Raw genomic sequence first — 27,825 nt, 5'->3', positions numbered from 1 at the left:
GAGCTAACGCTTGACCATCCATCCCATCTTAGTTTAAATGTCTGGGCAAAACAGAAGAAGGACTTCTGGGCTTCAAAGCAGTGTGTCCACCCCTACTGTTGATTCCCAGACAGTTTCACCTTGATGGCTTTTTAATTCCTTCAATAAGATGGCTTGATTTCTACTTATAAAGGTTTAATACATAAATATATTTAAATACACATATTATTTATTTACTACACCTGTATTTATTTTTCATTATAAACATGACATATGCTCACAGTAAAAAAGAGAGCAATTCAAACATTACAGAAATGCCTCCCCCCGAAGGCCAACTGTGATCATACTTCTCGGAGATGATTTTTATTGACAATTAGATGTATGTTCTTCTAAGAAGACCAAAAAAAAAAAAAGATTGTCTGAGCAGCAGTGGCAGGGCTAATCCTTACTAAGTGCTTACTCCCCGTCAGGCAATGTGTCAGGTGATGTATGCAGACCGTCCATTTCAACCTCACAGCAACCCCCACGAGGCAAGAATTTCTTTCCCTAATTAGGGTTGGGGAAATTTTATACACACCAACCCCAGCCATTTTTGTAAAAGTGTGATGACACTCCACTTACTGTACTGCAACCTGCTCCTTTCTTTCTTAAGGCATCGTGAGCATCTTTCCTAATCATGAATATGAAGCTTCGAACATCCACAGAGCGATCACTTACATGAAGTCATTATAATTAAGCAATTCCCAAAGGATTTCTGTTGTGTTGTAACAACCAATGCTACTGTGAACAACTTTTTAATGGATATCTTTGTGTATTTGTGTGACTATTTCCATAGGATAAATTTCTAGAAGTGGAAACAGTAGGTCAATATACACATATCAAATTATTATACAGTACACCTTAAACTAATACAATGTTATATGTCCACTACATCTCAGTAAAACTAGAAAAAATGTAGAGTCTTAATTCCAATAGAGCTTTACAAAAATAGAGAAAGAAACAGATCCAATAGGGCATATGAATAAAAATTTTAATACTTTTCTGTACAATCTAGATGACAGAAAATAAACTGTCTTTGAGTGTCTCATCTATATGCTGGAAGTGCTAGTTGCTCAGTTGTGTCTGACTCTTTGGGACCTCATGGACAGCAGCCCACCAGGCTCCTCTTCCATGGGATTCTCCAGGCAAGAATACTGGAATGGGTTGCCATTCCCTTCTCCGGGGGATCCTCCCAACCCAGGAATCAAACCCGGGTCTCCCGAATTGCAGGCAGATTCTTTACTGTCTGAGCCACCAGCGCTTTCTATCCATACGCAGAAGGCTTTTCCAAATCTAAATCCCAATCCAAAGAGAGGATCAGGACATCTGCCATATCTGCTTTTAGATTCTTGCTTCTGCCCCTAAATAGCTATGAAACCAGGAGCCACAAAAAAAAATACATCAGTAAACGTCAGAGGCCTTATTTCTTCCTGTGTAAAATGGCAACCCAGTACGATCAATTTTCCAAAGCCCTCTTTTGCTCTACCATTCCTTGCTTTGATTCATCCTTTTTAGTCCTCTGAATTTGTTTTCTTATTTATGAGAAAAAATACTTCCCACCTTTCAGGATCAGTGAGTTTAATGCATCAATTACTTGCGTGCGTGCTGAGTCACTTCAGTCATGTCTGACTCTTTGAGACCCTATAAACTGTACCCTGCTAGGCTCCTCTGTCCATGAGATTCTCCACGCAAGAATACTGGAGTGAGTTGCCATGCCCTCCTCTAGGGAATCTTCCTGACCCAGGGATTGAACTCGAGTCTCTTATGTCTCCTGCATTGGCAGGTGGGTTCTTGACCACTAGCACCACCTAGGAAGCCCATCAATTAGTTTAGACTCTTCAAACTTTCAAGTGCTATGCAGTTCTCTTGGTACTGGTAGAACAAGCAAACTTGCTGGATATAACCTTCAAACTGCTTTGACTTCTAAAATTCTTCCTGAGTCTTTAAGAAAACAAGACGATCATGGAATCCAAGAGGCCACTGATGTCTCAACATTCTGGACATGATGAGTAACAGGAGGTGTTTGGGAAGGCCGATACGGTATCACATCTCCCTGGGGAATCTTGGCTTCCCGGAATGAGTATTTCCAACTGTCCATTCCCTAACAAAGAAGAGACTGTGTGGACCATGACCTCACAGAACACACAGCGCATTTTAGATGAGAAACTTACCCACTCTCTGTCCGTGGTGTTTGGGACAAAGTCTGAGATAATAAGGCCTCGCATGTTCACTGGGTTCCATAGACGTTATTCCCTTTGGACCTCTCCAGCATCCCTGATGCTAAAGAGAGGGGAGGGTTAGTTCCATTGTTAAGATGCAGATGGAGAAATTCAGAGAGGTGTGCTGGCTGCCTGGTGTCACACAGAGATGAGGGCCAGAGACCAGCACAGAGTCCAAAGCCCGTCCTGGCTTGGTGGAGGTGGGCCCCAGCACGCTACTCTCCAGATCTTTTCCGCTGACCCCTTTTAATGGCTCGAGTCCTTTTCAGCGTACTCTCCAGTACAGATGTAACCAGTTGAGAAGGTTTAACACCTTGGTCTTGTAAGGAGCACGTACAGGCTATTGTGTGAAATTTCTCTGAATTTGGGATACGACCGATGGTGAGTTTTACTTTCTAAAACACAAGAGAGAAGAACATTAAATGGCTAAAGATTATCCTTAGGACTGTTGCTTCTCAATTTCAGTCTGTCCTCATTCACACCCTGTGAAGCTGGTTTTGAAGAAAATCTGGGCAGGAAAAAGCGGGATGACCTTATATATTCAGGGGGAAGATGGGTTTTTATTCTCTGGCCTCCACTGGCCTGAGACTTCAGGGCAGATTCCAGAGTACACTGGGGTTTCCTGGGTGGTGCTAGTGGTAAAGAATCTGCCTGCCAATGCAGGAGATGCAAGAGATGCGTGTTCAATCCCTGGGTCGGGAAGATGCCCTGGAGGAGGAAAATGGCAACCCATTACAGTATTATTGCCTGAAAAATTCCATCCACAAGAGGAGCCTGGTGGCTACAGTCCATGGGCTCGCAAAGGGTCAGACAAGACTGAGCAACTGAACACGCACACACAATCAGAATACATTAATCCTGTCCAGAAAGGCCTATTTGTACCAAGAATTAAAAAGCCTCTTGAAACCAGAGCACTAAACAGGACCACACTCTGACAAAATTGAGAGGAAACTGAAGCTCTCTCTGTTTTTCCTGCAATCTAGCATCTCCTCCCCTTCTACACTCACATTCTCTCCCCTCCCCAACCCCAGCCCCTGCTCACCCCAAATTCCTATTTCCATCAACTTCATGTCTCAAGGATGGAATATGCGTCTGCTTGGTTCAACTATTCTAAGACATTATCAGTCTTTGACTACCCTCTCTAGGCTCCCCTTGTGGTCCAGAGGGTAAAGAATCTGCCTGCCAATGGAGGAGAACCAGATTTGATCCCTGTTGGGAAGATCCCCTGGAGAAGGGAATGGCTACCCACTCCAGTATTTTTGCCTGGAGATTTCCAAGGACAGAGGAGCCTGGTGGGCTACAGTCCATGGGGCTCCAAAGAGTTAGACACTACTGAGAGACTAACACACACACACACACACACACACACTTTTGGTTCCACATTTCCCCTCTTCCAACATTATTTTCCTTCCAGGGACCAGCTATTTGAATTTTTAAAAGGACCAGGTATTCATTTTTAACATAAAGGAATAGATCAAGAATGGTGGGGTAAGCAAGTTGGGGGATTTTTTGACCTTCCAATAATCATGTCAGTGAACACCCCATATTTCTCAATAGCACACAGGAGAAAGTGAAGAGGCAGAAAGGGCCCAAAACAAACGTTGTCCGCCACTCTCTGCAAGTGAGTGCACAGTGTAGAAGGCAGTCTTGATAAACTGCAGTCAGCGATGCCCAGGTGGAGTTCCTGGATCTGCTCCCAGGAAAAAACCCTTTTCTTGGCTTCAGAGTTGATGCCTGGGTCTCTGGATCAGAGTGTTGTTTGGTAACTTTCAGAAGATTATATTAAACATGTGGCCTCAGTGTGGGTTTTTGGCAGAGGAAATATATCACAGTTACTAGATTGTTGAGCTGGACTCCTGAAAGCTCCCTCTTTTTCCACCACACAAACTCCTATCCTAGGCTTCAAAACCCAAGCCAAGCATCCTTTTTTCTGAGACACCTTTCTGGCCTCCCTCAAATAGATTAACTTCATTTTTCCTCTGTGATCCCATGGCCCTCTGCTCATATCTCAAGGCACACACTGTACCTGTAACATATTTGTTTTATCCACTAATCTGCAAGCTCTTTAAACTCAAAGATCATTTTTGTAGCTCTAGGACCTAGCAGAGAATCCAGCATACAATAGATGTTTGATAAATGGAGAGTGAGCAAATGAATAAAGGAATGAATGAGTCCTTGCTCTAAAACTATTTATGTATCGTAAACAACTCACTCATTCTTCCTAAGTTTCCCCATTTAGACAGTAGGGGCAGAACAATTTGTCTAACCAACCAGGTTATTGTGTGATGTAGATGAGATAAGACATATTTAATCATAAACTCTCAGAGCTGGAAGAAATTTGAGAGATCTTCCAATAGAGCAGTTTTTAGAAATTTTAAGCCAAGTCACTATTTCCTCAAGGTAAGATAACAGGAAATTCAAACGTGAAAAAATAATGAAAAATATACCCTACTCTCTCTAGTTGGGGCCCTGAACACTGTCCCTTTCCTCTCCTCTCCTCCTGTCTTTGTCTCAGGGGTCCAAGAAGTACAGTTTGAAAATCAACCCTCTCTCACTTTAGAGAGAAGAAACTCAAATTCACTTGTCAGAGAAGGAAGTGACCTTCCCAAGGTCATGTGGCTCATCAGAAATAAAATAAGACCAGGAAAGGGATAACGACTCTGGGACTTACAAACAGGCAGAAACATGACGAGCCTTTTAAGGACATGTGTACATGTGACCCCATGGACTGTAGTCCGCCAGGCTCTTCTATCCCATGGTATTTTCCAGACAAGAACACTGGAGAGGGTTGTCATTTCCTACTCCAGGGGATCATCCCGATCCAGGGCTTGAACCTGCGTTTCCTGCATCTCCTGCATTGGCAGGTGGGTTCTTTACCACTAGCGCCACCTGGGAAGCCCAATTAGTCATTATCCCTAATTTCACAGAAGAGAAAATTGAAGCACCATTTGGTTCAAGGAGGTGGGATGTAAGCCTGTCTGATATCTCTGCAAGCTCTTTTTTGCCAGGTCATGCAGAGTCTGAGGTCTTGAACCCAGCTGTTTCAGTCTCCTAGCCCAGGGCTCCCTCCAAATACTACTTTATACAAAAGAATTTTAAAAGGGTCCTAAAATAACATTCGTGTTATTTAGATGTACAATATGAAGAGTTATTTACACTTCTGATTCTCTTATTTACATTCGGCGGCTGAGGACTGAAACATCTCATTTGTCTTCGGAGTATTGTTCAGATGCCAACCAAGGCCTTGCTCTTGTTCTTTCTTGCCCTGCCCGGAGCCAATCAGCAACACTCACCTCCCTCCGGATGGACCGGCTGAGAAACAAGGAGACCTCCTCCAGGCTCTGGGGCTTCAGGTCATTCACGGCCAAAAGGTGATCTCCATGGAAAAATAAGCATCCCAGACGTGGGGGGGCATCCCACTGAGCCACACTGCAATGAGGGTACAGCATCCAACACAAGTGTGAGACGGCGCCCGCTGGGAATGCCAGGCACAGATGGGGGCACAGATTGGGCTCCTCACTCTAGTCTATTCTACCACTACTGTTACTAATTTCTTTAGCTGCGTTTCACCATATCTGAAACAATCAAACTCCTTTTACTATTTGGAATATTTTTTCCTCTATCATTGCTCTACCAGCCTGAACCTTCTTCCAAAGTCCTATTCCAAAGTATGCTACCTCTACAAAGCCCTCGTCACACTTCCTTTAGCTTAATTAATCTCTCCTGCCTCTGGATTTGGAGAAGGCAATGGCACCCCACTCCAGTACTCTTGCCTGGAAAATCCCATGGACGGAGGAGCCTGGTAGGCTGAAGTCTGTGGGGTCGCTAAGAGTCGGACACGACTGAGAGACTTCACTTTCACTTTTCACTTTCTCCTGCATTGGAGAAGGAAATGGCAACCCACTCCAGTGTTCTTGCCTGGAGAATCCCAGGGACAGGGGAGCCGGGTGGGCTGCTGTCTATGGGGTCGCACAGAGTCGGACACGACTGAAGCGACTTAGCAGCAGCAGCAGCCTCTGGGTTTCTATTGTATTGTGTGAGCCCCTCACTTATTGTATATTTAAATAAAATGTGATTTTATATTTACTTGTTTATGTAGCTGTCTTTTCCACCAGGCTTTGAGACCCTAGGCATGTGGTACCACCGTTAAAATATTTTTATAATCCTATAAACAGAAGATGCTAAGTATTTATTGAAAGTGGGTACATAATGATTACACAATGAATGGCCAATGAACACATAAATGAATTAACAGATGAGCAAGCTCAGACACAGAGAAGTCTATAGTTCCTGTCAAATACTGTGTTGAGCCCTGGATTGTGGGAAGTCTGGAAAAATGGCAAGCTATGGTTCCTTCCCTCTAATAAAATTATAAGACAGTTGACACGTGATGTTTACATTAGCAAGCTTTTTTCTCTTATAAAACTCATCTTCCGTCAAAATGAGTTACAAAGTCTTAAAAAGAATATAGAGTCAAATAAACAGTGGTCATTCTAAGGAAATTCTCTGCCACACAGGCTTCTGTGTCTGAGTTTCCTGACCAGCAGGTGTTTAGCTGATGTCTGGACATCTTCTACCCGGGCATGCTGTTTTCTTTTAGATCTTAGATTCTTGTTGACCTCAGTAACTTCATTCATTCATAAAATAATCACTGATCATTGATTGGCAATGATTTCCTTGGACCATACATATCCCTGCCGACTTCAAAACAGCAGAAATTTACTGTTTCCTGGAACTTTGGGTCCTTCTATACCCACCTACCCTCAGCTGACTCTCCTATACAGCGATATTCTCAAAGACCCTTTGTGACAACAGCATGGAGGAAGGCATGGCAACCCACTCCAGTATTTTTGCCTGGAGAACCCCATGGACGGATGAGCCTGGCAGGCAATAGTCCATAGGTTTGCACAGAGTTGGGCATGACTGAAGGGAATCTGCACGCTTGCATGACAACAGCAACACAAGTCCAAGTTCTCCAGTCAGTTTTGCCACATACAGTACTTCAAGATATAATTCTTGCTTTCATATCATCCAACCCCATTTATAATCAATAACCCTCAAATCTCCTACCTACCATATCCGTCCTGCAGCTTCTTTGAGAACAAGATAAGTTTTGATGTCAGGAAGAGAAAGGAACACGTTCAGTTTCTGCACTTGGCTTTCATCTGGGATATTACTGTAAAATAAGATGTTTGCAAAAATCAGGCAGCTATCACAGGCTCTGATCTACACTTTCCGAGTGGACTTTGGGCTCTGACACCTGAGAGGGTATTGTCCAGTTAAAGATTATCTAAAACATTTGGAGAAGAACATAGATTTAAGTTCCGCATCAATGCCTTCCCTCATCCCTCCTGGAATGGGTTCATGACGGTAGACAATGAAAAAGAAGTAAAAATTGGACTAAATTCATTATGTATCACATCAGATTGCACATTTCTCCACTGAAGGAGACACCAGAAAGAGTTAAAATTGAGAGCAATCTCATCAAATTGTTCTTGGCATCATTTAAAACCTAATTGATCTCCCCTCCTAGTCTATAACCAAACCTGACATGGCTTGCATGCCCATAATTTTAATAGTAAAATCTGGGTGATGTGCTAACCTGATCAGAATGATCCAAAATTCCAGAATCTGAAAAACCAGCTAACAGAGAATTTTTAAAAAGTATTTGAAATCACCACCCACAGCCCAGGGACCACTGTATTCCCAGCTCTGGTATGTACTGTCCTTAGCCACCACTTCAGTGACAAGGCCAAGGTCAGATTCTTGGCCAAGTTGGAGATTTTTAGGAACTGCTTGAAAATGTGAATTCTGAGTACAAAAGGAAGTTTGCCTTGCTCTATGGGCCCATAAAGTTTTAGAAATGAAGACTTTACTTGATTAATATGGACAATTGCACAACAGTGAGTGAGGCCGACTGCGTTGCGTCATTCGTGGTCTGTGCTTCGGAATTGTCAGGTGGAAGATAAAAGTGAGTTCCTGAGGCTTGTTCTTGCTGATGAAGCTCCCCATTCTGGATCTCTGCCAGGGGCTGAAATTCCTCTTTGCCATCAACAGACTCAAGGGACAGCTCTTTGAGAAGACTAGAGCATAAGAAGTTAACACAAAAGTTTTCTCAGCATGTCTGTCTACAACTTTCCACGGTGTGCGAATCAGATTTAAGTAGCTAAAGCCGTGTAAAAATTAACAGTGTTTGAAGTATATCCAACCAGCAGAATCCCAACCACAGTCAGAATTAAATCCAATAGAATTCCCTTCTAAAAATGGATATGGAATCAAAATAGCTCTTTACATTGGGACAGATTGGAGACAGAAGTCAGAGTGTGAGAGATGTGAATGCAAAATAGGACAGAACTGCCCCACAAGACAGAAAATGTCCCAAGGATGTCACTAAGCATGTTTTCTATAGGTAGGGAAACCATTCTCACTTTTTCTTGTTTTGAGATGAATAATATGCTGAATTTGGTCTATAGTAACGCATCTGTATTATTATATCAGCCCTTGAAATGAACTGACAGCAATTGTCATTGAATAGTACATTAGCTAAGAGCAAATTTTAGAGTATGGCAGTTTTACTTACCAGGATTTCATTGACAAGTAATGACTCTCAGCTGTCTTGGAGACCTTGTCTGGACTATGAGGTCCAATGGGGTCCGTGAGTTCACCAGAATCATTGGGAGCAATATTACCCAACTATAGAAAAGAGGCAGAGATGTAAGGACGCAAGTCTACCAATAAGCCTGGTACCTTGTGCTGCCTCCTGATGGCTTTGGTCCCTGAAACTGTAAGTATGTCTACCATCGAATGAACAGTGGTGCTTGTTCTGGGAGAACAAACCAGTAAAGTTTCTGCAGACTCAGAGTTCGTTTTCTTCTCTTGGGTTCCCCACGCTCCTGATACAGGTGCATACTGGACTCAATTGCTATTTATTTTTTCGTTTCATCACTAGGCAGTTAATGACATGAACTCTTTTTCTCCCAACCAGTGCTATTATAGAATAATATCACCTGGGCCAAAGGCTCTGACACACGCAGGGCTGGCCTCTCTCTGTAGAGAGCAGGCTACTGTGCTCACAGGCAGGCAAATTGCTTCAAGGGGCTGTGAAGGTCCTAGAAAATACTGCCCTCTGGGGGCTCCCCACCAAGGTGGTCAGAACTGAGTCATTTGGGACAATGGTTTCTCAAAATTCCCTGAGGGCTTTCGATGGCCTACCTAAAAAATCATCAACCATTATTACAACACTTCATTCCAGACAAGCCAGTCTTCCCACTGTGCCCCTTATCCATTTCATGCCATTTTCTTTGCCTGGAATGCCCCCTTTCCCCTCTGTCTGTGTGCATGCTAATTGCTTCCATCTCTTTGAGACCCTGTGGACCTCAGCCTGCCAGGCTCCTCTGTCCATGGGATTCTATGGGCAAGAAAACTGGCTTCCAGGGGATCCTCCCAACCCAGGAATCAAACCCGAGTCTCTTATATCTCCTGTATTAGCAGGCAGATTCTTTACCACTAGCTCCACCTGGGAAGCCCTCCCTTCTGTATAATGATGCTGTATTCAGGCCTGGCCTGAAGTCTTTCTGATCACATTAGCCACTGCCAACCTTTCCCTTCTCTGAACTTCTTTAACACAGTTGTTACACTTAATTTTTGTAACCGTCTTCCAGTTTTTTTTTTTTTTTTAAGATTGTTTTTTTGAGATGGACTATTTTTAAAGTCTTTAGTGAATTTGTTACAATATTGTTTCTGTTTTATGTTTTGGTTTTTTGGGCGCAAGGCACATGCGATCCTAGCTCCCGATCAGGGCTAGAACCCACACTCCCTTCACTGGAAGGCGAAGTCTTAACCACTGGACTGCCAGGGAAGTCACCAGCTTAGTTTTATTTGCCATACTAGACTTTGCATCTCATAAAGTACCTAGAAAATGCCAGACATTATAGCTTAGTGTTCATATCACCTGACCGGTTGGTTCGACTGTCATGAAAAGACTGGTTGTCGTCACTGTGTCCCAAAGAGCTCAGCTGTGAAAAAACCTGGGGTAAAGCAGGGTCCTGGGGTCACATGCTGTGCGCTGTGTTCTGGTTGGCTGTTGATAATGCACCAGTGCATGCTAAAGGCACAGAGAATTCTACACTAAAGAAGCTTGTGTAAATTACTTTGATTTACTGTTTCTAGAACGTACTTGACCTCAGAATGCTTCCTTCATATGAACACATGTCATCATCTTGCAGAAACACCACTCCCCCTGGTTTGAGAACTGCTGCCCCCTCCCCCTAATTCTGTCTTCCTACCTTCCATTTCCATTCTCTTCTCTCCACTGTCCACCTTGAATATAGCTCTTAGGTTAATAGTGAGTGCTCAGTCGTGTCTGACTCTTTACGACCCCAGGGACTGTAGCCTTCCAGCCTCCTCTATCCATGGAATTTTCCAGGCAAGAATACTGGAGTGGGTTGCCATTTCCTACTCCAGGGGATCATCCGAACCCAGGGGTTGAACCTGTGTCTCCTGCATTGGCAGGTGGATTCTTTACCACTGAGCCACCTGTGAAGCCCAGGGTTAGCAGTCCTAGAAGATAATTTGGTTTTGCTCTTTCCTGATTGAGAAGCTGCTACTGCCCCCTGTGTTGCCTGTAGCATGAAGTCAACTTGGCATTCATAATCCGTCATGGTCTGACTGAGTCTTTTTACTGCTTTTTGTGTGTTTTCCCCCAATAGGTCACTTGTTAGTGTTAGGTTAGGGCTAAGCTAAACTATTCATCACACCCATATCAAATGCTATTTTGTATCTTGAAGCTTTCCCTGACTCCAGTGGAGACAGAAAACCTATTTTTTTTTCCTAGTGCCTCCAGGGCTCTTTTTTTAAAAAAAATAATATTGACATATATTTATGTCAGCTTTATTGACATATAGCTGATTTGCAATGTTATGTTAATTTCTACTGCACAGCAAAGTGATTCAGTTATATATTATATAAATACATTCTTTTTCATATTCTTTACCTTTATGGCTTATCACGGGTTATTGAATACTGTCTCCTGTGCTATACTACAGGGCCTTGCTGTTTGCTTCCAGAGCTCTTTGACCACACCTCTGCTGGAGCATCGACCTGTAAGACTGGTAAGACTGTGAGCTCTGCGGGGGAAGGGGGGCAGGCATGATGTCAGGTCCTTCCTGGCAGCCACCATGCCTAGCACAGGCCAGGATTAGCACACAGAAGGCTCTCAGTAGGGGCTTCCGAATGATCAATATGCTGATTGGCACATACCGCACAGTTTCTCACCCAAGAATATTGAGTCTGTTCATATTTATTGTTTCTATCCAGAAATACTCCTCAGGTGAACCCCTCAAGTCTAAATTTCGCCTGGCATATAAGGCCAAATGTCATCTCCATGGAACCTTCCCTGGCCTCTGTCTGAAAGTCAGCTCCCCCTGCCTCCCACGCCTCAGGCCCTCTGAGCATTTTATAAGCATCTCTCTTCAGCATGGAGACTTTTCTGTCGTGTGTCCTGGTTAGCTTCTATCAAAGTGTCAACACTGTGAGCGCGTCACCTGTGTCTGCTTCGGAACCTAGTCTGAGTGCCTGGTAGGGGCTCAGTAAATATTTGTAGAAGGAATAAATGACTGATGGGTGGGAGAGGTTACCTCTAAAAGAATGCTCCGAGGACTAATATAATGGCTGTCTTCTTCTGAATCTTCAGAGATTTCTGATGAGAAGTCATGCGATAGGCGAGCTTCTCTGAGTCCTGGAGACTGTTCTTTCACTAAACGCTGAATCAAGAGATCAAGACAGAATGAATGCTTTTTCTTTTTCTTTGCAACAGACAGAATTAAGCCACATATTTTCTGGAAAAGGCATAATAGAGTAACTGGGTTGGGAACACCTGAGGATCTTCCAGGGTTATATCCAGAAGCCCATATGACTTAAACCTGCTTCTTGAGTCCGGGTCACCACTGATAGAAAATTATAAGCGCATCTTTCAGGCTTTTCTCTACCATTGGGTCCTGGAACTCAGAACAAGTGATTCTCTCTGGTGCGTGGTGTTCTAAGTCACTAAGCTCTGCCGCAGAATCCTCACTCTCATCTTTTCCTGCTTTTCAGTGCCATCTGAGAAGGTAAGCAGCCTAGAGGCAAGACACTGCGTCTTTTCACTTTCTGCCCAATATTCCTCTTCTGTGTTCGGCTTCTATACCTCTATTGTTTCCAATGCAATTTTTTAGCTTTGATCTTGTGATAGTATGAATTATAAGCCTTCAAGGTGATCTAGGTTCCACCAATTATTGCTTCCCTCCCTCATAGATACAGAACATTCTGCAAAGTAGCTGCTTTGCCTGGCAGAAAAATTGTTGTAATTCAGTTCTTTCAAGAACAATGCCTTAGAGCAAGAGCGGGGGAGGTGGGTTTGAAAAAAAACCCTGAATGTTCTCTAGGAAGTCCTTGAAAGAAAGTGATTTTTTTTTTAAAAGATGTATTTAAGTTGTGTCCATTTTTCTAGCTCCAAGCTCATGGAGCCAGGCCATGCTGAATTGAGGATGAGGAAGGGTTCCCATTCTATTTTGGAAACAACAACCACAACAGCTCCCAACAATGTAGGTGGTACCCTTAACGGGAACTGATTGGAACACACCGCAAGAACAGACAAAATGACCAATAACATTATCTTTAGAGAGAAGGGTATGGACGTTGAAAAGCAGGAGGGCAAGAGGCATTTATAGAAAAGAGTTATCCTTCTCAGTCTTGATTCCTATCACCCTTATGACAAATCCCAAGTGAAGTATTTGGCTTGGTGCATTTGATATGCTACAAAAAGCTTTTAAAATAGTTGGAGAGCTTCCAACTAGATAAAACAGGAGGCTAGGTCCTGTTGAGATGTGCCTGGTACCCAGGGGAAAAAAAGGGGAAAAAAAAAGAGAATGCCAATGGTTACATCTCTAAGGCACAAAATAGCATCCATGGCAGAAGAAAAAAACACTCAGCCTGTTTGTTAATAATATCCAAAACTAGGCAGCCTGCAAATCTAAGAAAGCTGAGGCATAATTACAAATCACTTTCAAGGGGCAGATGTAGTATAATTTTTTCCTCAAGTGGATTTCATTAGAAATGAAGTTGAAGTCACACACACACACATACACACACACACACACACACACACACACACACACACACAGAAGTAAGACTGATTTGGGTGAATACACGAAATTAATAAGAATCTGATTTTGCCTCAAGAGTACAAATGGTCAAGTGGTGTTTGGGGAATTTTTTTTTAGAAGTAATCTTTGCCCTGTGGGTGAAAGGAAAGAGGAGGTTGCCAGCCAGGCTTTTGTTTAGCTGAAGGATCTCCATCCAATGTGGATACGTACCTGGATGTGTATCAAGGAGCATCCAAAATGAAAGAATACATTTAGAGGTAGGCAGGGCATGCAGTGAGGCTTATCATGGTAGGTGGAACAGACTAAATATAGGATAGATCCTAGGACCAAAAATCATTCATGATGGGTTAGGCTTTGAGGAAGATGTCAAATACAACTGACTTCTGAATCAGCTAGCTCCAGGCATGGTGTCCTAACAAAGAGAGGTAAGTCTGATTACCATGTCTGGAAGACTGTTTCTTGCTATGGTGGCGCTGACAGCCTCTGGCATGCGGAAAGGTCCAAGGAGAGGGTCTGAAGAGGGCCTTTTATCACCTGATGAGAGTTTCTCCTACTTATGAAAAAGGAATATTGGAATCAGGGCACAATTGATCCCTGGTCTAGAATGAAGCAACCGCCTGGTCTTGGGGTCTTTGCTCCCAGTCTTTGAGCGCTAGCATTTATACTGCTGGTCAGCCTGCTCCCATTAAGATTAAAGCTGATCTTGTCCCTCTCCTGTTTCCAGACCCTTGAGGACTTCCAGCCTGGCCTTCAGAGATGCTCTGAGTTTCCCTGTCTTTTCAACCCTATATCCCTCTGTACCCTTCTCTCTAATCATCTGAGTTCTTACAGACACACCCTTGCTTTCCTTTTCTCCTTGGCCTCTGCTTTTGTTGTAAGCATAGGACAACCTAGAAACCATGTCAAAATGGTACCTAGAGGCCAGTTTCATTAATAAAGGTCTGTCTTAAGAAAAGCGAAGTGAGAAGTGAAAGTCGCTCAGTCGTGTCCAACTCTTTGAGACCCCATGGACTGTATAGTCCAGGCCAGAATACTGGAGTGAGTAGCCTTTCCCTTCTTCAGGGGATCTTCCCCACCCAGGGATTGAACCCAGGTCTCCCACATTGCAGGTGTATTCTTTACCAGCTGAGCCACAAGGGAAGCCTATCATAAGAAAGGACTTAGGTAAATTTAGCAAAGGTTCTTATGAAGCAAGTAAGCAACTTAAAATTACTAGCATTTACATCAGAGAAACATTCTATTGAAAATACAAGACAGGTGAAATGCATTTCTATAGAAACCACCCTGAACTTAGTCATTGCAAAGGTAGCTGTTATGTACTTTGAATAACAATGATGAAAAATACTATAGTTTCAGCTACTATTAAAAAAATGCCACAGCTAAAATTTACCCCTCCTACTCCAGTAATGAAAATCTGAAGTGTCTATATTTTAGCTTTCTTGTAAAACACAAAAGAATTTTTTTCTATTGCTAATCATAAAAATTACAAGGATGTACATTCTCTCACTTATTTATTCCTTGTGAATGCCAGTTGCCAAGCAGGGGGAAAAAAGCTTGCATTGTTCCCTTGGGAAAGAGGGCTGTGTTCAGGGGCTCTGCGATTTTATTAGTGATATGGAGTCACCTCTGTATTCTGGTGCGCTGCTTTTATATCCTGGCAGAGTGATGACAAGAAGGAGACCCAGTCTTTAATCTTCTCCCTGTTGAAAGAAATAAACTTTCAGCTGGCATGTGGCACCAGTGGTGCCTGCACTCCCTCTGAACCAAAGAATGAGTCTTTCATGAACACCGGAACAGGCAGTGGGGGTAGGTACCAGGCAGATAAGGACTTTTCCCCCTCCCCGAGTAGTTTAAATGCCCATCCCCAGCTCCTCACCACTTCCACACTCACACACTAGAATTAACCCTCATGCCGCCTCTGTGAGGAAAGCTCAGAGAAATGGGAAGAAAAGTGGGAGGTAACAGTATAATCACAGGTTTTGGAGCTTTTGGCTTTGACATGTATTTCTTTTGTGTTCTTAAGCGGCCCCTTAATCTGTCAGTGCCATTTTCTGGAGCTCTCCAGGTGTGCCTCCCGTGAGGGAGTGTGTGTGTTTATGAAGGGCGTGTTTGAACGAATGTGTATCAATCACACCTCCTTTTCTGTTGACTCTCAGGACGGTTGAAAAGAAAGCTTTTCGCCTTGGGGTTGATCTACAGCAGCTCAAGTTTCTTCATACTCTGGCTTGAGCGTTCGCTGCCTCCTCCGTACTTCTTTCTCCCCCAACATTAGCCTCTCTGTCAAGCAGATAATCATCTACAAAGGATCCATTAGGCATCTTTGCCAGCACCAGAAGCCCCTCTTAAAAACTGAAGACTCCTTCAGGGATGAGCACAGCCCCTCCCTAATATATGTAGCTTGCACAGACATTTGTATATTGGGTTCGTGCACATAAAGTGCCTCTGAGGTGATGGTGATTATCATGGGCTGAATTGTGCCCCCTAAATTCATGTGCTGAAATCCCAATCCTCAGTACCTCAGAATGTGACCTTATTTGGAAATCAGGTCGGGTTGCTGTAGATGTAATTAGTGAAGATGAGGTCAGACTGGAGTAGGGCGTCCTAATCCAAGATGACTAGTGTTCTTATAAAAAGGAGAAATTTGGACCCAGAGATGTGCACATAGGGAGAACACCATGTAAAAGCTGGAGGTTTGCTGCAGCAAGGCCAAGAAACTACCAGAAGTTAGGAAAGAGGCCTGGAACAGATCTTCTCTAGAACCTCTAGAACTGTCGTGGCCCGTGACACCTCAATTTCAGGCTCCTAGCCTCTAGAACAGTGAGATAACAAATTTCTGTTGTTTTAAGCCACCCGGTTTATGGCACATTGTTATGGCAGCCCTAGGAAATGAATACTGTGATGTGTCAAGGGGCATAATAAAGACTAAAGTCATAATAAAGAATGCCAAGGGGCTTGACTGGTAAAGAGTCTGCCTCCCAATACAGGAGACAGGTTTGATTCCTGGTCTGGGAATATCCCACATGCCACGAAGCAACTAAGCCCATGTGCCAGAACTATGAGTCTGTGCTCTAGAGCCCAGGAACTGCAACTCCTGAAGCCCACGCACCCTAGAGCCCATGCTGTACATGAGAAGCCACTGCAATGAGAAGCCTGCAGACCGAAACTAGAGAAAACTCCGTGCAGCAACGAAGACCCAGCACAGCCTAAACAAGCTGCAATAAAAAGAAAGACCGCCAAGATGGGGTTTAAGGTTGTGGTCATAGGTTTCTTTCTTTTTTTTTTTTTTTAATTTTTATTTTGTATTTTATTTTGTATTCCCAGGTGGCACTCGAGGTAAAGAACATCCCTGCCAATGCAGGAGATGAAAGAGACATGGATTAGATCCCTCCTGGGTTGGGAAGATCCCCTGAAGGAGGACATGGCAACCCACTCCAGTATTCTTACCTGGAGAATCCCATGGACAGAGGAGCCTGGCAGGCTACAGTCCGTACCATCACACAGTGTCAGACACCACTGAGGCCACTTAGTGTGCATGCATGCATAGCTGATTATAAGGCTGTGGCCGCTGGTTTCTATTCAAGGCATATTTATTGTTTTAAAAAATATATATATTTTTTTATTCTACATACAGGAGACACTCCACGTTATCTTACTACTTACCTGTCACTGCCAATGAGGAAGTATTCCCTGTTAGTGGTCTTGATGGACATCACTTCATCAGGGTGACATTTAAACATCTTCTGTACAGACTGCATTTTTTCATGGTTCCTGATGCCAACTTCTACACTGGAATTTCTATTAGATATAAAGTATTAAAACAGATGCAAATACAAAATTAGGAAGAAAACTGACTAATATTTTTCAATTGTTAAGATCCCAACTGAATAAAACTTTAGATCTGTTTGACCAATGCTTTGAAAAGTATCCAATGGTTTTAGAAAATAAGTTTAGATCTGGTTTATCACTGATTAAAAATACTTTGTTCAGCCTAAAACTTAACTGAAAAATTCATATTTCAGTTAGAGTCTTGGTTCCACAAATTAATGTTTGCTAATTCTTTTTCTAATTTGCATGCAACATGTTAGTATTTGTTGTTATCAACATTTTCTTGATTGGATACACACCGGTCAATTTCAATAGAACCTCGATGATGATGGTCTTTGTAATACGAAAGACTAAAGTCCTTTTCCCCACTCTTTGACAGAATGAAAAACCGCTTTTTCCAAGAGGTCTGAAAAATGAAAACACTTTGCATCTCAGTTAAATCTCAGAGGAAGAGAAAGGATTTAAAAAATGCCCATGAGGCTGGTGGGAGGCCTGTTAAATCTTTGTGAATACTTACCGCAGAGAAGAAAAGCTGAGGAGGTGGTGATTTAATAAAGTAATCTTGTTTGCAGACTTCTTTTTCATAATAGAATGTAAATTGTTTGCCTAGTAAAAGAAAGTGAACAGGACTCAGTCTGTTCTCTAAAAATTTCTGAGAAGAAGTGATTCAATTGAAAAACACTGTTTACCTCTGGAAAGGTCTTCAAATTATTCAGTTATGGAAAAGAACATCTACCATAGGCCAAGAGAACAAAAACCTCAGGACCACGTGTGTGATTCTTATTCATCCACTGTTAGGACCTTCATTCAGATGACATTTAGAAGCTCTTTAATTCAGCTCACACCTGTCTGGCTCCCCGTCTCTGGAGGAGGCTATTGGCTCTCTGCTGCTGCTGCTGCTAAATCGCTTCAGTCGTGTCCGACTCTGTGCGACCCCATAGAAGGCAGACCACGAGGCTCCCCCGTCCCTGGGATTCTCCAGGCAAGAACACTGGAGTGGGTTGCCATTTCCTTCTCCAATGCAGGAAAGTGAAAAGTGAAAGTGAAGTCTCTCTGTCGTGTCCGACTCTTAGCGACCCCATGGACTGCAGCCTACCAGGCTCCTCCGTCCATGGAATTTACCAGGCAAGAGTACTAGAGTGGGTTGCCATTGCCTTCTCCGATTGGCTCTCTAGATGTGAACAAAGATTTGTCTCCATTTCTGTTGAAACACCAGCCACAGCCAGATAATTCTGCCTTGCCCTTTGACTTACCAAACAAAAGCAAAATGACCTGTTATTGAAAATAAGGTGGCAAAGTCGTTAAATAAGAGGTTTCCAAATTGTTAACTACTTCTCGGTAAGGATTGAAATGTAGAGGCAGTTTCGATTTTTCCTATGTTTTTTGAGAATGTCTGCAAGAAATATGAACTACTTTCATTATTTAGAAAAAAATTAATGTTGCTAAAATAGAATTTATTTTGAAAAGAAGACTTTGACTTTGCTTTTACATCCAGGCTAAAATTCTATTTCGTCCATGGGTTTGGTAAAACATAGCCTTTACTAAAGAATCTGTTTGTGCTTGCCCTCAGTCATGTTCAATTCTTTGCGACCCCATGGACTATAACCCACCAGGCTCCTCTGTCCACGGGATTTTCCATGCATGAATACTGGAGTGGGTTGCCATTTCCTACTTTAGGGGGTCTTTCCAACCCGGGGATCAAATCCATGCCAAATCTGACCAAATTTACACTTTGGACAAAGATGTAGTGATAGGATTTACTCTCCTGTTTAAAATAAGCAAAATATATAAAATAGTGGTTTTCAAGACACTGGTCATAGGCAATAAAAGTCAGTGGACCTTTAAGAGACAGGAAACAAACTAGGTGAGCCCCACAATTTCCTTGATGGAGTTTCCAGCCCACAGCACAGAAAAGGGGAACTGAGGTGGGACCAGGTGGACCCCTGAACTGGGGGAAGAAAGATGAGGGTTCAGGGAGATCAAGGCAGCTAGAGCTCACAAGACAGAGGAAAGAGCTGCATGAGAGAGAATCCCAGAGACATTAATAAGGTCCCCCTCAAGTATTCATAGGACTTGCCTGGTGGCTCAGATGGTAAAGTGTCTGCCTACAACATAGGAGACCTGGGTTTGATCCCTGGGTCTGGAATATTCCCTGGAGAAAGAAATGGCAACCCACTCCAGTACTCTTGCCTAGAAAATCCCATGGACAGAGGAGCCTGGTGCAGGCTACTGTCCGTGGGGTTGCAAAGAGTTGGACAGACTAAGCGACTTCACTTTCAAGTATTCAAGAATATTTATCAGTATACGTGTGTGGGAAAATTACCCAAGGCCAGATAAAGAACCATTAGAAAAAATTAGAGGAAATAGTGCCTAGTGTTCTGGTGGGTCAGAGAAAGTGCTTGTTCCCTCCAGCTAAACTAGCAAAACTGATCATTTATGGAGTTTTGGGAAGAGTACTCAAGAAAGTGGTTCCTCAGTAGTGAGGACTGCTCCAGATCTAGCAAATCAGCAAAGCAAGTCTTAAAAGGATTGAATTGTTTGCAAGAAACTTAACTGCATCCCAGAAAAAATGCTCAAGGTTTATTTTTTGTTTGTTTAGTTGCTCAGTTGTGTCTAATATTTTGTGACCCTATGGACTGCAGCACGCCAAGCTTCTCTGTCCTTCACCACCTCCTGGAGCTTGCTCAAACTCATGTCCATTGAGTCAGTGATGCCATTCAACCATCTCATCCTCTGTTGTCCCCTTCTCCTCCTGCCTTCAATCTTTTCAGCAGCAGAGTCTTTTATAATGAGTCCGCTCTTCACATCAGGTGGCCAAAGTATTGGCGCTTCAGCTTCAGCATCAGTCCTTGCAATGAATATTTAGGACTGATTACCTTTAGGATTGATTGGTTTGATCTTCTTGCAGTCCAAGGGACTCTCAAGAGTCTTCTCCAACACCACAGTTCAAAAGCATCAGGTCTTCAGCGCTCAGCTTTTTTTATGCTCCAACGCTCACATCTATAAATGTCTACCAGAAAAACCACAGCTTTGAGTATATGGACCTTTGTTGGCAAAGTCATGACTCTGCTTTTTAATACGTTGTCTAGGTTTGCCATAGCTTTTCTTCCAAGGAGCAAGCGTCTTTTAATTTCATGGCTGCAGTCTCCATCTGCAATGATTTCAAAGTCCAAGAAAATAAAATCTCTCACTGTTTCCATTGTTTCCCCATCTACTTGCCATGAAGTAATGGGACCAGAAGCCATGATCTTGGTTTTTGAATGTTGAGTTTTAAGCCAACTTTTTCACTCTCCTCTTTCACTGTCATCAAGAGGCTTTTGAGTTCCTCTTCACTTTCTGCCATAAGGGTGGTGTCATCTGCATATCTGAGGTTATTGATATTTCTCCCGGCAATCTTGATTCCAGCTTGTGTTTCTTCCAGCCCAGCATTTCTCATGATTTACTCTGCATAGAAGTTAAATAAGCAAGGTGACAATATACAGCCTTGACGTACTCCTTTTCCTATTTGGAACCAGTCTGTTGTTCCATGTCCAGTTCTAACTGTTGCTTCCTGACCTGCATACAAATCTCTCAAGAGGCAGGTCAGGTGGTCTGGTATTCCCATCTCTTGAAGAATTTTCCACAGTTTATTGTGATCCACACAGTCAAAGGCTTTGGCATAGTCAATAAAGCAGAAATAGATGTTTTTCTGGAACTTTCTTGCTTTTTCCATGATCCAGTAGATGTTGGCAATTTGGTCTCTGGTTCCTCTGCCTTTTCTAAAACCAGCTTGAACAACTGGAAGTTCACGGTTCACGTACTGTTGAAACCTGGCTTGGAGAATTTTGAGCATTACTTTACTAGCGTGTGAGATGAGTGCAATTGTGCTGTAGTTTGAGCATTCTTTGGCATTGCCTTTCTTTGGGATTGGAAGGAAAACTGACCTTGTCCAGTCCTGTGGCCACTGCTGAGTTTTCCAAATTTGCTGGCACATTGAGTGCAGCACTTTAACAGCATCATCTTTTAGGATTTGAAATAGCTCAGCTGGAATTCCTTCACCTTCACTAGCTTTGTTTGCAGTGATGGTTCCTAAGGCCTACTTGAATTCTCATTCCAGGATGTTTGGCTCTAGCTGAGTGATCACATCATCACATTTATCTGGGTCATTAAGATCTTTTTTTTTTGTCCCATAGAAATACAAAAATATCCAGTACCCAAAAAGGTAAAATTTGCAAGATCTGGCAACCAATCAAAAGTTACCGGCTATGCAAAGAGGAAGGAAAGCATTATCCATAATGTGGATAATCATCAAGCCATCAAACCAGGCCTAGAACTGACACAGATATGAGAATTAATAGAGGAGTTCATTAAAACCAGCATTATTAATTGCATTTTGCACATTCAAGAAATTAGATATACAGAAGATATAGAAAAGATCCAAAATGAGCTAGGGATGAAAACTACAATGTCTCAGAAAAACAGCAATACCAGATGGGATTAACAGGACTACCAAAACAAATGCAGAGTGAAAAGCAGAAGAAAAAAAAAAAAAAACCCAAACATTAAAAAAGCACCAGTGCATTGTGGGACTATTTCAAGTGACCTGACTCAATGGACATAATTTGAGCAAACTTCAGGAGAGTGTGGAGGACCGGGAAACCTGGTGTGCTGTAGTCCATGAGGCTGAAAAGAATCAGACTCAATTTAGCAACTGAATAACAACAACAATTTAAAGTAATTGGAGTCCCTGAAGTAGGGGAGAGAGACAGAAAAAAATATTTGAAGAAATAATGCTGAAAATTTCACAAATTTAAAGAAAACTGTCTCAGAAATCTAAGCAGCTCAGGAACGCCAAACACAAAATATATGAAGAAAACTGATAAGGAACATCATATCAAATTGCTCAAAATCAGTGATAAAGAAAAATCTTAAAAACCATCAGAGGAGGAGAAAAGACATTCATGCATAGAGAAGAAAAAATACAGATATCACTAGATTTCTCATCAGAAACAATGCAAGCAAACAACAATAATAACAAAAACCAGTGGAACAAGATGCTTGAACTATTGAAAGAAAAATAGGTCATTTTAGAATTTTATATGCAGCAAACATATCTTTCAGAAATGAAGGCAGTTTCAAGACATATTCAGACATGCAAAAGTTGAAAGAATTAGGAGGACTGCTTTATATGTTAAAGGAAATCCTTCAGGTGAAAAAATGACGCCAGATGGAAATATGAATTTATACAAGTGAATGATGAACGCTGAAGTGGTAACGGCAAGGATAAATATGTGGAATATTTTCCTTACTATTTAAAAGATAAAAATTCAATTGACTGTCTAGACAAAAAACTTGATATATGTAACAATAAAGGTGAATCTCAAAAGAATTAAGTTGAATGAAAGAAACCAAAGAATTCATTCAGTAAAATTCCGTTTGTGTAAAGCTCTAGTAAGTGACTTCCCTTCCACTTTCATGCATTGGAGAAGGAAATGGCAACCCACTCCAGTGTTCTTGCCTGGAGAATCCGAGGGACGGCAGAGCCTGTGGGCTGCCGTCTATGGGGCGGACACGACTGAAGCGACTTGCTGCTGCTAAATCGCTTCAGTCGTGTCCGACTCTGTGCGACCCCATAGACAGCAGCCCACTAGGCTCTTCTGTTCCTGGGATTCTCCAGGCAAGAACACTGGAGTAAGTACAAATGAACTTAGAACGACAGAAAGCGGAACTGCGGGGAGCAGGATTGGTTCCTGGAGGAAGGATGATAAAGAGGCACAAGGAGATTACTGGGAGTGATGCAGGTGATTACTCTCTTGCTGTGGTGATTATTTCCAAGTCATATACACACAAACCATTTAAAATATGTGCAGTTGATTGTATGTCAAGTATACTACAATAAAGCTATTTTTCTCAAAATATGAGCAATCCCCAAAGCATATTTGATGATACCTTTTCTGGGCTTGAAATTCTTCAAGGGTTGCCAGGGTCCTACGAGGTCAATTCCTGGCACCAGTCTATTCTCTCCCGTCCTATTTTATAGCCATATTCTCCTTGAACACAACCTGCCTCTAACCTACTTCATTGCTTTTGGTCATACCATCCCTTTCTGCTGAGATGTGCTCTCTTTCCCAATCTCTTTTGAAACTTTGATTGGATCGTTTCGGATCCAGTTCAAATCCCTTTTCATACAACCTCTCTGGATCGCCACAACTATGAGTGTGGCTTTTTTTTTTTTTTCTTCAAGCTTTACACCATTTTGCTCTTATCTTTCATAACCTGATCCTGATTGTATGTGCTTATCTTAACTTCCGAATGAAATTACAAGCTCATTGAAAGCAAAGACTCTTACTAATTAGGCTGTGCATCCTTCTGCAATAGGAAGTACTGTAACTTACTAATAATAGGTGCTTTGAATAATTATTCATTAACATTTATTTTTGAATTGAATTGGATAGTTTGATTTCTAAGTTATTTCATCCTAAATCTGACTCTTCTGGCATATGAGCATGAAGCAAGAACGTCTGAATGATGCCCCTTAATCTATTGGTAACAATTTAGGCAGTTTCTGTCCAAATGAGAGTTTCCTGTAAAATTAAGGAAATATTTTCCAGTCTTCTCAGGGATATAGTGTGCTGTTAATATCAATACCATCTCCATAAAATATTTGATCCATAAAAGTTGGAAAATGCCAAAGTTCTAGATAAGTGAACTCTTACAAAATAATTAACCAAATCTAACAGTCTCTGCTACATTCTCCACATCAACAATCATTACCCTAGAATGCCACCCATTATCCTTACTAAAACCATCTTCTGTATCCTGGCTACTTTTATGGGAATTGATCATTATTTCCAATAAAAAATATGGGAGTATGCCCTTCTGAGAATATGCCCCTTGGGTACCTGAACTCTTCTGGGGTTTGCGCTCCATTATGGCTGTCTGTTCTTACCTGCAAAATAGAAGGACTAAGTGTTAGTCCCCAAACAACAGTATGCTTCACTGATAGCCACTCAGTCACCAAGTGGCAGAATGGCGCTCTTGAATGTTGGTGAGATGGGTCATCAGCCCCGCTTCCCATTCTGCCCTTGAGGCTGATAGCAGTCATGGTAACAAGGACCATCCCAGCAGCCTGTGCTCACCACGTGGCAGTTCTGTGGAAGTGTTGCTGGATGACTGAAGGAGCATCTTCCCTGGACTTTCTCCGTTTCTACCTCTTAAGTGGCTCTGACAAGAGAGCCCCTGGAGACAGAAACACCAAACAATGGAGACAAGAATAGGGCAGAGGGCAGGATGCTATGGACCAAATGCAGCAGATAAAGCATTCCTGGCCAAAAGGAAGCCCAAGATAAGCTCTTCTCTGTGCCAGGAACTCATTTTCTCTAGAGGGAAACCTGAGAGCAAGGACCAGGGCACACCCCTGTCCTTAAACTGCCCCTGCCACCCGAGAGGCCTGTTCCCACGGCTGCCCAACCCTAGGAGCTCAGGCTGATATGATCAAACTGACTCTAGATGTCAAGTCCTTTCCTGCACACATCTGCTGGCAATCCTGTAACTGACTTGAGGCCCTGCAAGTAGAGGGGTCCCACAGGATGAAAGCCCAAGGGGCAGGTGTGATCTTTAAATCAAGAATCAAATTTTCACCTTGAATTCATAGGACTCTCAAATAGGAGGAAGCACCGAACAGGGCAGTGCCAGGGTCATCCCAGTAAATAGGAGGAGGCAAAGGGTCCTTTACTATTGGTTGGCATGAGCTCATTCCTCCTCTCCTGAGTGCTCCCTTTCTCCAGCATAAACACTCATTCTTCCCAGGGTATAAATGATATAAATGACTCACAGAAATGCTGGAAAGATATATATTCATATCACACACACAATTATTCATTAAATAACTCATGGGTGAAGGATGAAAGTATTTGAAAAGCACTTTGTCCCTTACCATCTCTGTGTGCTGCTTGCTGCATGCATGTGTTCTCAGTCATGTCTGACTCTTTTGCGACCCCATGGACTGTAACCAATCAGGCTCCTCTGTCCATGGAATTTTCCAGGCAAGAATATTGGAGTGGGGTGCCATTTCCTCCTCCAGCGGATCTTCCTGACCCAGGGATCAGACCCACGTCTCTTGCGTATCCTCCATTGGCAGGCTGATTCTTTACCAGCTGAACAACCGGGGAATCCTATACACTATGCACTATATACTATACTCTCCATATATACATACAAACGTAGTATACTATATGTATGTATGTATATTATACGTGTGTAATATGTACATGTTAACCTCTCTACACCTCTGTTTCTTCACCTATAAAATGGAAGTGATAATATCACCACCCTCATAGGATTTGTCAGCATTACTTGAGATAATCTGGCAAGGAGCAGTCAGTAATTTGTAGGTGCTTAACAAGTGCTGCTTGTTAGGTCATGTCCAGGTCAGAGAGTCTATGATTGCTTCATAATGACTGGCATGTATTATGTGTTTAATACATTCCAAGCACTTTTAAGCAAAACCTGTAAAATAGATTTTATATGTTTATCAATGGATTTCATATATATGTATACATATCTGGATTTCATATAACATATATTGCATATTATATATGCAATTTAATTTCTATTATATCAAATTCAAATTATTTTTATGAAATCCAGTATATGTATACATATATATGAAATCTACTATTACATGCACATGAAAACAAAATCTATTATATAAACTCTGCTTATATAATATAAGCAAAACTTTAATATTATCTATCACATATATGAAATCTAATGAGATTCAACATAACATAATAATGAGATACAACAATACTATAAAGTTTTCATTATTCTTACAGGGATACAATATCCATTTTACAGACTAGGAAACTGTTACCAGAGAGATTAAGTAATTTGCTTTTGATCACATAAATAAGAAAAAGCAGAGTCAGAATCATAACTTGAGAGCTGGTGTCCGAACCACTTTTCTCTTACTTTTATCTGAGAAAAAAAGAATTAAATCTGTTCATAGTTCGGCTTTTATTTCTTGTCATTGCCCCCAAATAAAAAATCTTTTCAGATTTAGCTCTTTGATCTTATTCAGGAGACTTGACCCAGTCTTGTTGCCTAACCTGTTCATTATAATGAAATCTGATGAGTGTAATCCCAAGAGGTCCTATTTCCCTCTGATGGTACAGCCCAAGAAGGTTATAAAGAAAAAGTCACAACAGCCCAGATTGGCGCAGCCTTGAGAACCCAAACTCATCATGTCAAGCAAGCCGTACTTACTAGAAGCCAGGTGGTCGCTAGTGTGTTTCTCAGCAGAGTGCACTGTTCCTGTGTCTCTTGAACTCACCCCTGCTCACTCTGAGCTCTGAGGATTAAGTACAAGCTTTGTTTGAAATGTGAGCCAACGGGAAATTCCCAAACTTCTACCTTTGGGCCGATTTTACTCTTGCCCCAAGCTGAAGGAAGCTGGTGACCCGAGGGAAGTCCTGGGCTTTCATTCTTCTTGTGGTTTGGCAGAGAACTGCCCTTGGCATTCCAGGTATCTAACAACAAAATGAAAGCAAACATATAAAAATTTCCTGCCAGACTTTGGACCATGATCACAATGGCTGTTATTGAAAACAGTGCCAGCCCAGTCTTGACCTCCTGAGGCGACCACCAGTGAAACAATTCCTTTGCTACCCACCCATCCAAACCCTCCCCAAGCCTCCTGGGGAAGTTAGGAAGGGTTCTTTTATGCCAGATAAAGAAACAAAAGTCTGGCTTCTCCAACACACTTGCACATGCCAAGGGTCTTCCTGAAGATTTGCTTATATATCCATAATGGAGTGGTCATCAACAGCGTAGCACTGGGCAAGCTGTCTTGAACATCCTGCACAGCCACCAACAACTCTTAAAAATAATGGAGATGCAGAAATAGAGACCAGACTTGTGGCCACCATGGGCAAAGCAGAGAGTGGGATGACTTGAGAGAGTAGCATGGAAACATGCATGTTACCATATGTAAAACAGACAGCAAAAGAATTTGCTGTGTGAAACAGGGAGCTCAACCCAGTGTTCTGTGACAGTCTAGAGGCGTAGGATGGGGTGGGAGATGGGAGTGGGGTTCAGGAGGGAGGAGACCTATATATACCTGTGGCTGATCCGTGTTGATGTGTGGCAGAGGCCAACACAATATTGTAGAGCAACTGTTCCCCAATAATTGTATTTAGTTCTATACTTCTCCATATTGTACAATTATAATATTCAATAATTATTACTCAAAAAAAAAAAAAAAAAGCAGGCTACCATGACTAGTCATTCTCAGTTATATCTGGTCACCAAAGGGCCCTAGATATATTTTCATTTCTATTAAATTGTTTTAAGGGGAAAGAGGAAGTGGCAAATGACTTTAACTTCTTATATCACCTTCAGAAGTAAAAGTACATAATTTTAATCTTTGTCTTCACTAGTACAGCTGAATTTGAACCAGCTCTACCAGATATTCACTGAATGGTTTTGGCCAGCTACTCAAGTTCTCTGAGTCTGCTTCCTCATTTGAAAAATGAGGTGGATAATGCTAACCTCACAGTATCTTTTAAAAATGAAGATTTCACCATAAAAACCCTATAGCTCAGTGCTTGATTCATGGTAACCATTCAACAATGGTTATTTCT

At 42.2% G+C, this 27,825-nt stretch overlaps 1 protein-coding gene across 8 annotated transcripts; it reads right to left on the bottom strand.

The window, feature by feature from the left end:
- Positions 1 to 207: 207 nt before the first annotated feature.
- PLEKHS1 (pleckstrin homology domain containing S1) lies at positions 208 to 26,529 on the bottom strand. 8 transcript variants are annotated; one of them, XM_086377065.1, is made up of 14 exons: positions 26,450 to 26,529; positions 24,322 to 24,421; positions 24,085 to 24,131; positions 17,721 to 17,809; positions 17,503 to 17,609; positions 17,039 to 17,173; positions 15,003 to 15,078; positions 13,818 to 13,928; positions 11,873 to 11,998; positions 8,818 to 8,930; positions 8,114 to 8,320; positions 7,312 to 7,413; positions 5,531 to 5,666; positions 208 to 2,632 (listed from the first exon to the last, which is right to left on the bottom strand). In XM_086377065.1, exons 3-14 carry the CDS (start codon positions 24,110 to 24,112, stop codon positions 2,453 to 2,455), a joined length of 1,410 nt encoding a protein of 469 aa, XP_086233191.1. In that variant the 5' UTR covers positions 24,113 to 24,131; positions 24,322 to 24,421; positions 26,450 to 26,529; the 3' UTR covers positions 208 to 2,452. The 8 variants fall into 8 exon arrangements, with proteins under 8 accessions (XP_086233191.1, XP_086233193.1, XP_086233198.1 ...); XM_086377067.1 differs by lacking the exon at positions 13,818 to 13,928; XM_086377072.1 differs by lacking the exon at positions 24,322 to 24,421 and having other exon boundaries at positions 13,818 to 13,931.
- Between the last annotated feature and the right edge of the window lie 1,296 nt (positions 26,530 to 27,825).

This window comes from Bos grunniens, chromosome 26, assembly GCF_055505025.1.
Source record: "Bos grunniens cultivar Pamir isolate PY7600 chromosome 26, Bosgru_T2T1.0, whole genome shotgun sequence".
NCBI lineage: Eukaryota > Metazoa > Chordata > Mammalia > Artiodactyla > Bovidae > Bos > Bos grunniens.
The sequence above is the reverse complement of the archived record's forward strand: the minus strand, read 5'-3'. Positions and strand labels throughout refer to the sequence as shown.

Excerpts from the sequence above, each read along its gene's own strand:
- PLEKHS1 (XM_086377065.1), bottom strand. The coding sequence starts at position 24,112 with ATGGAGCGCAAACCCCAGAAGAGTTCAG. Across the intron at positions 11,999-13,817 it reads GAAACAGTCTTCCAGACATG|CGTTTAGTGAAAGAACAGTC; the intron begins GTAATCAGACTT and ends CTCTTGATTCAG. Across the intron at positions 8,931-11,872 it reads CTCGGAGCATTCTTTTAGAG|TTGGGTAATATTGCTCCCAA; the intron begins GTAACCTCTCCC and ends TCTTTTCTATAG.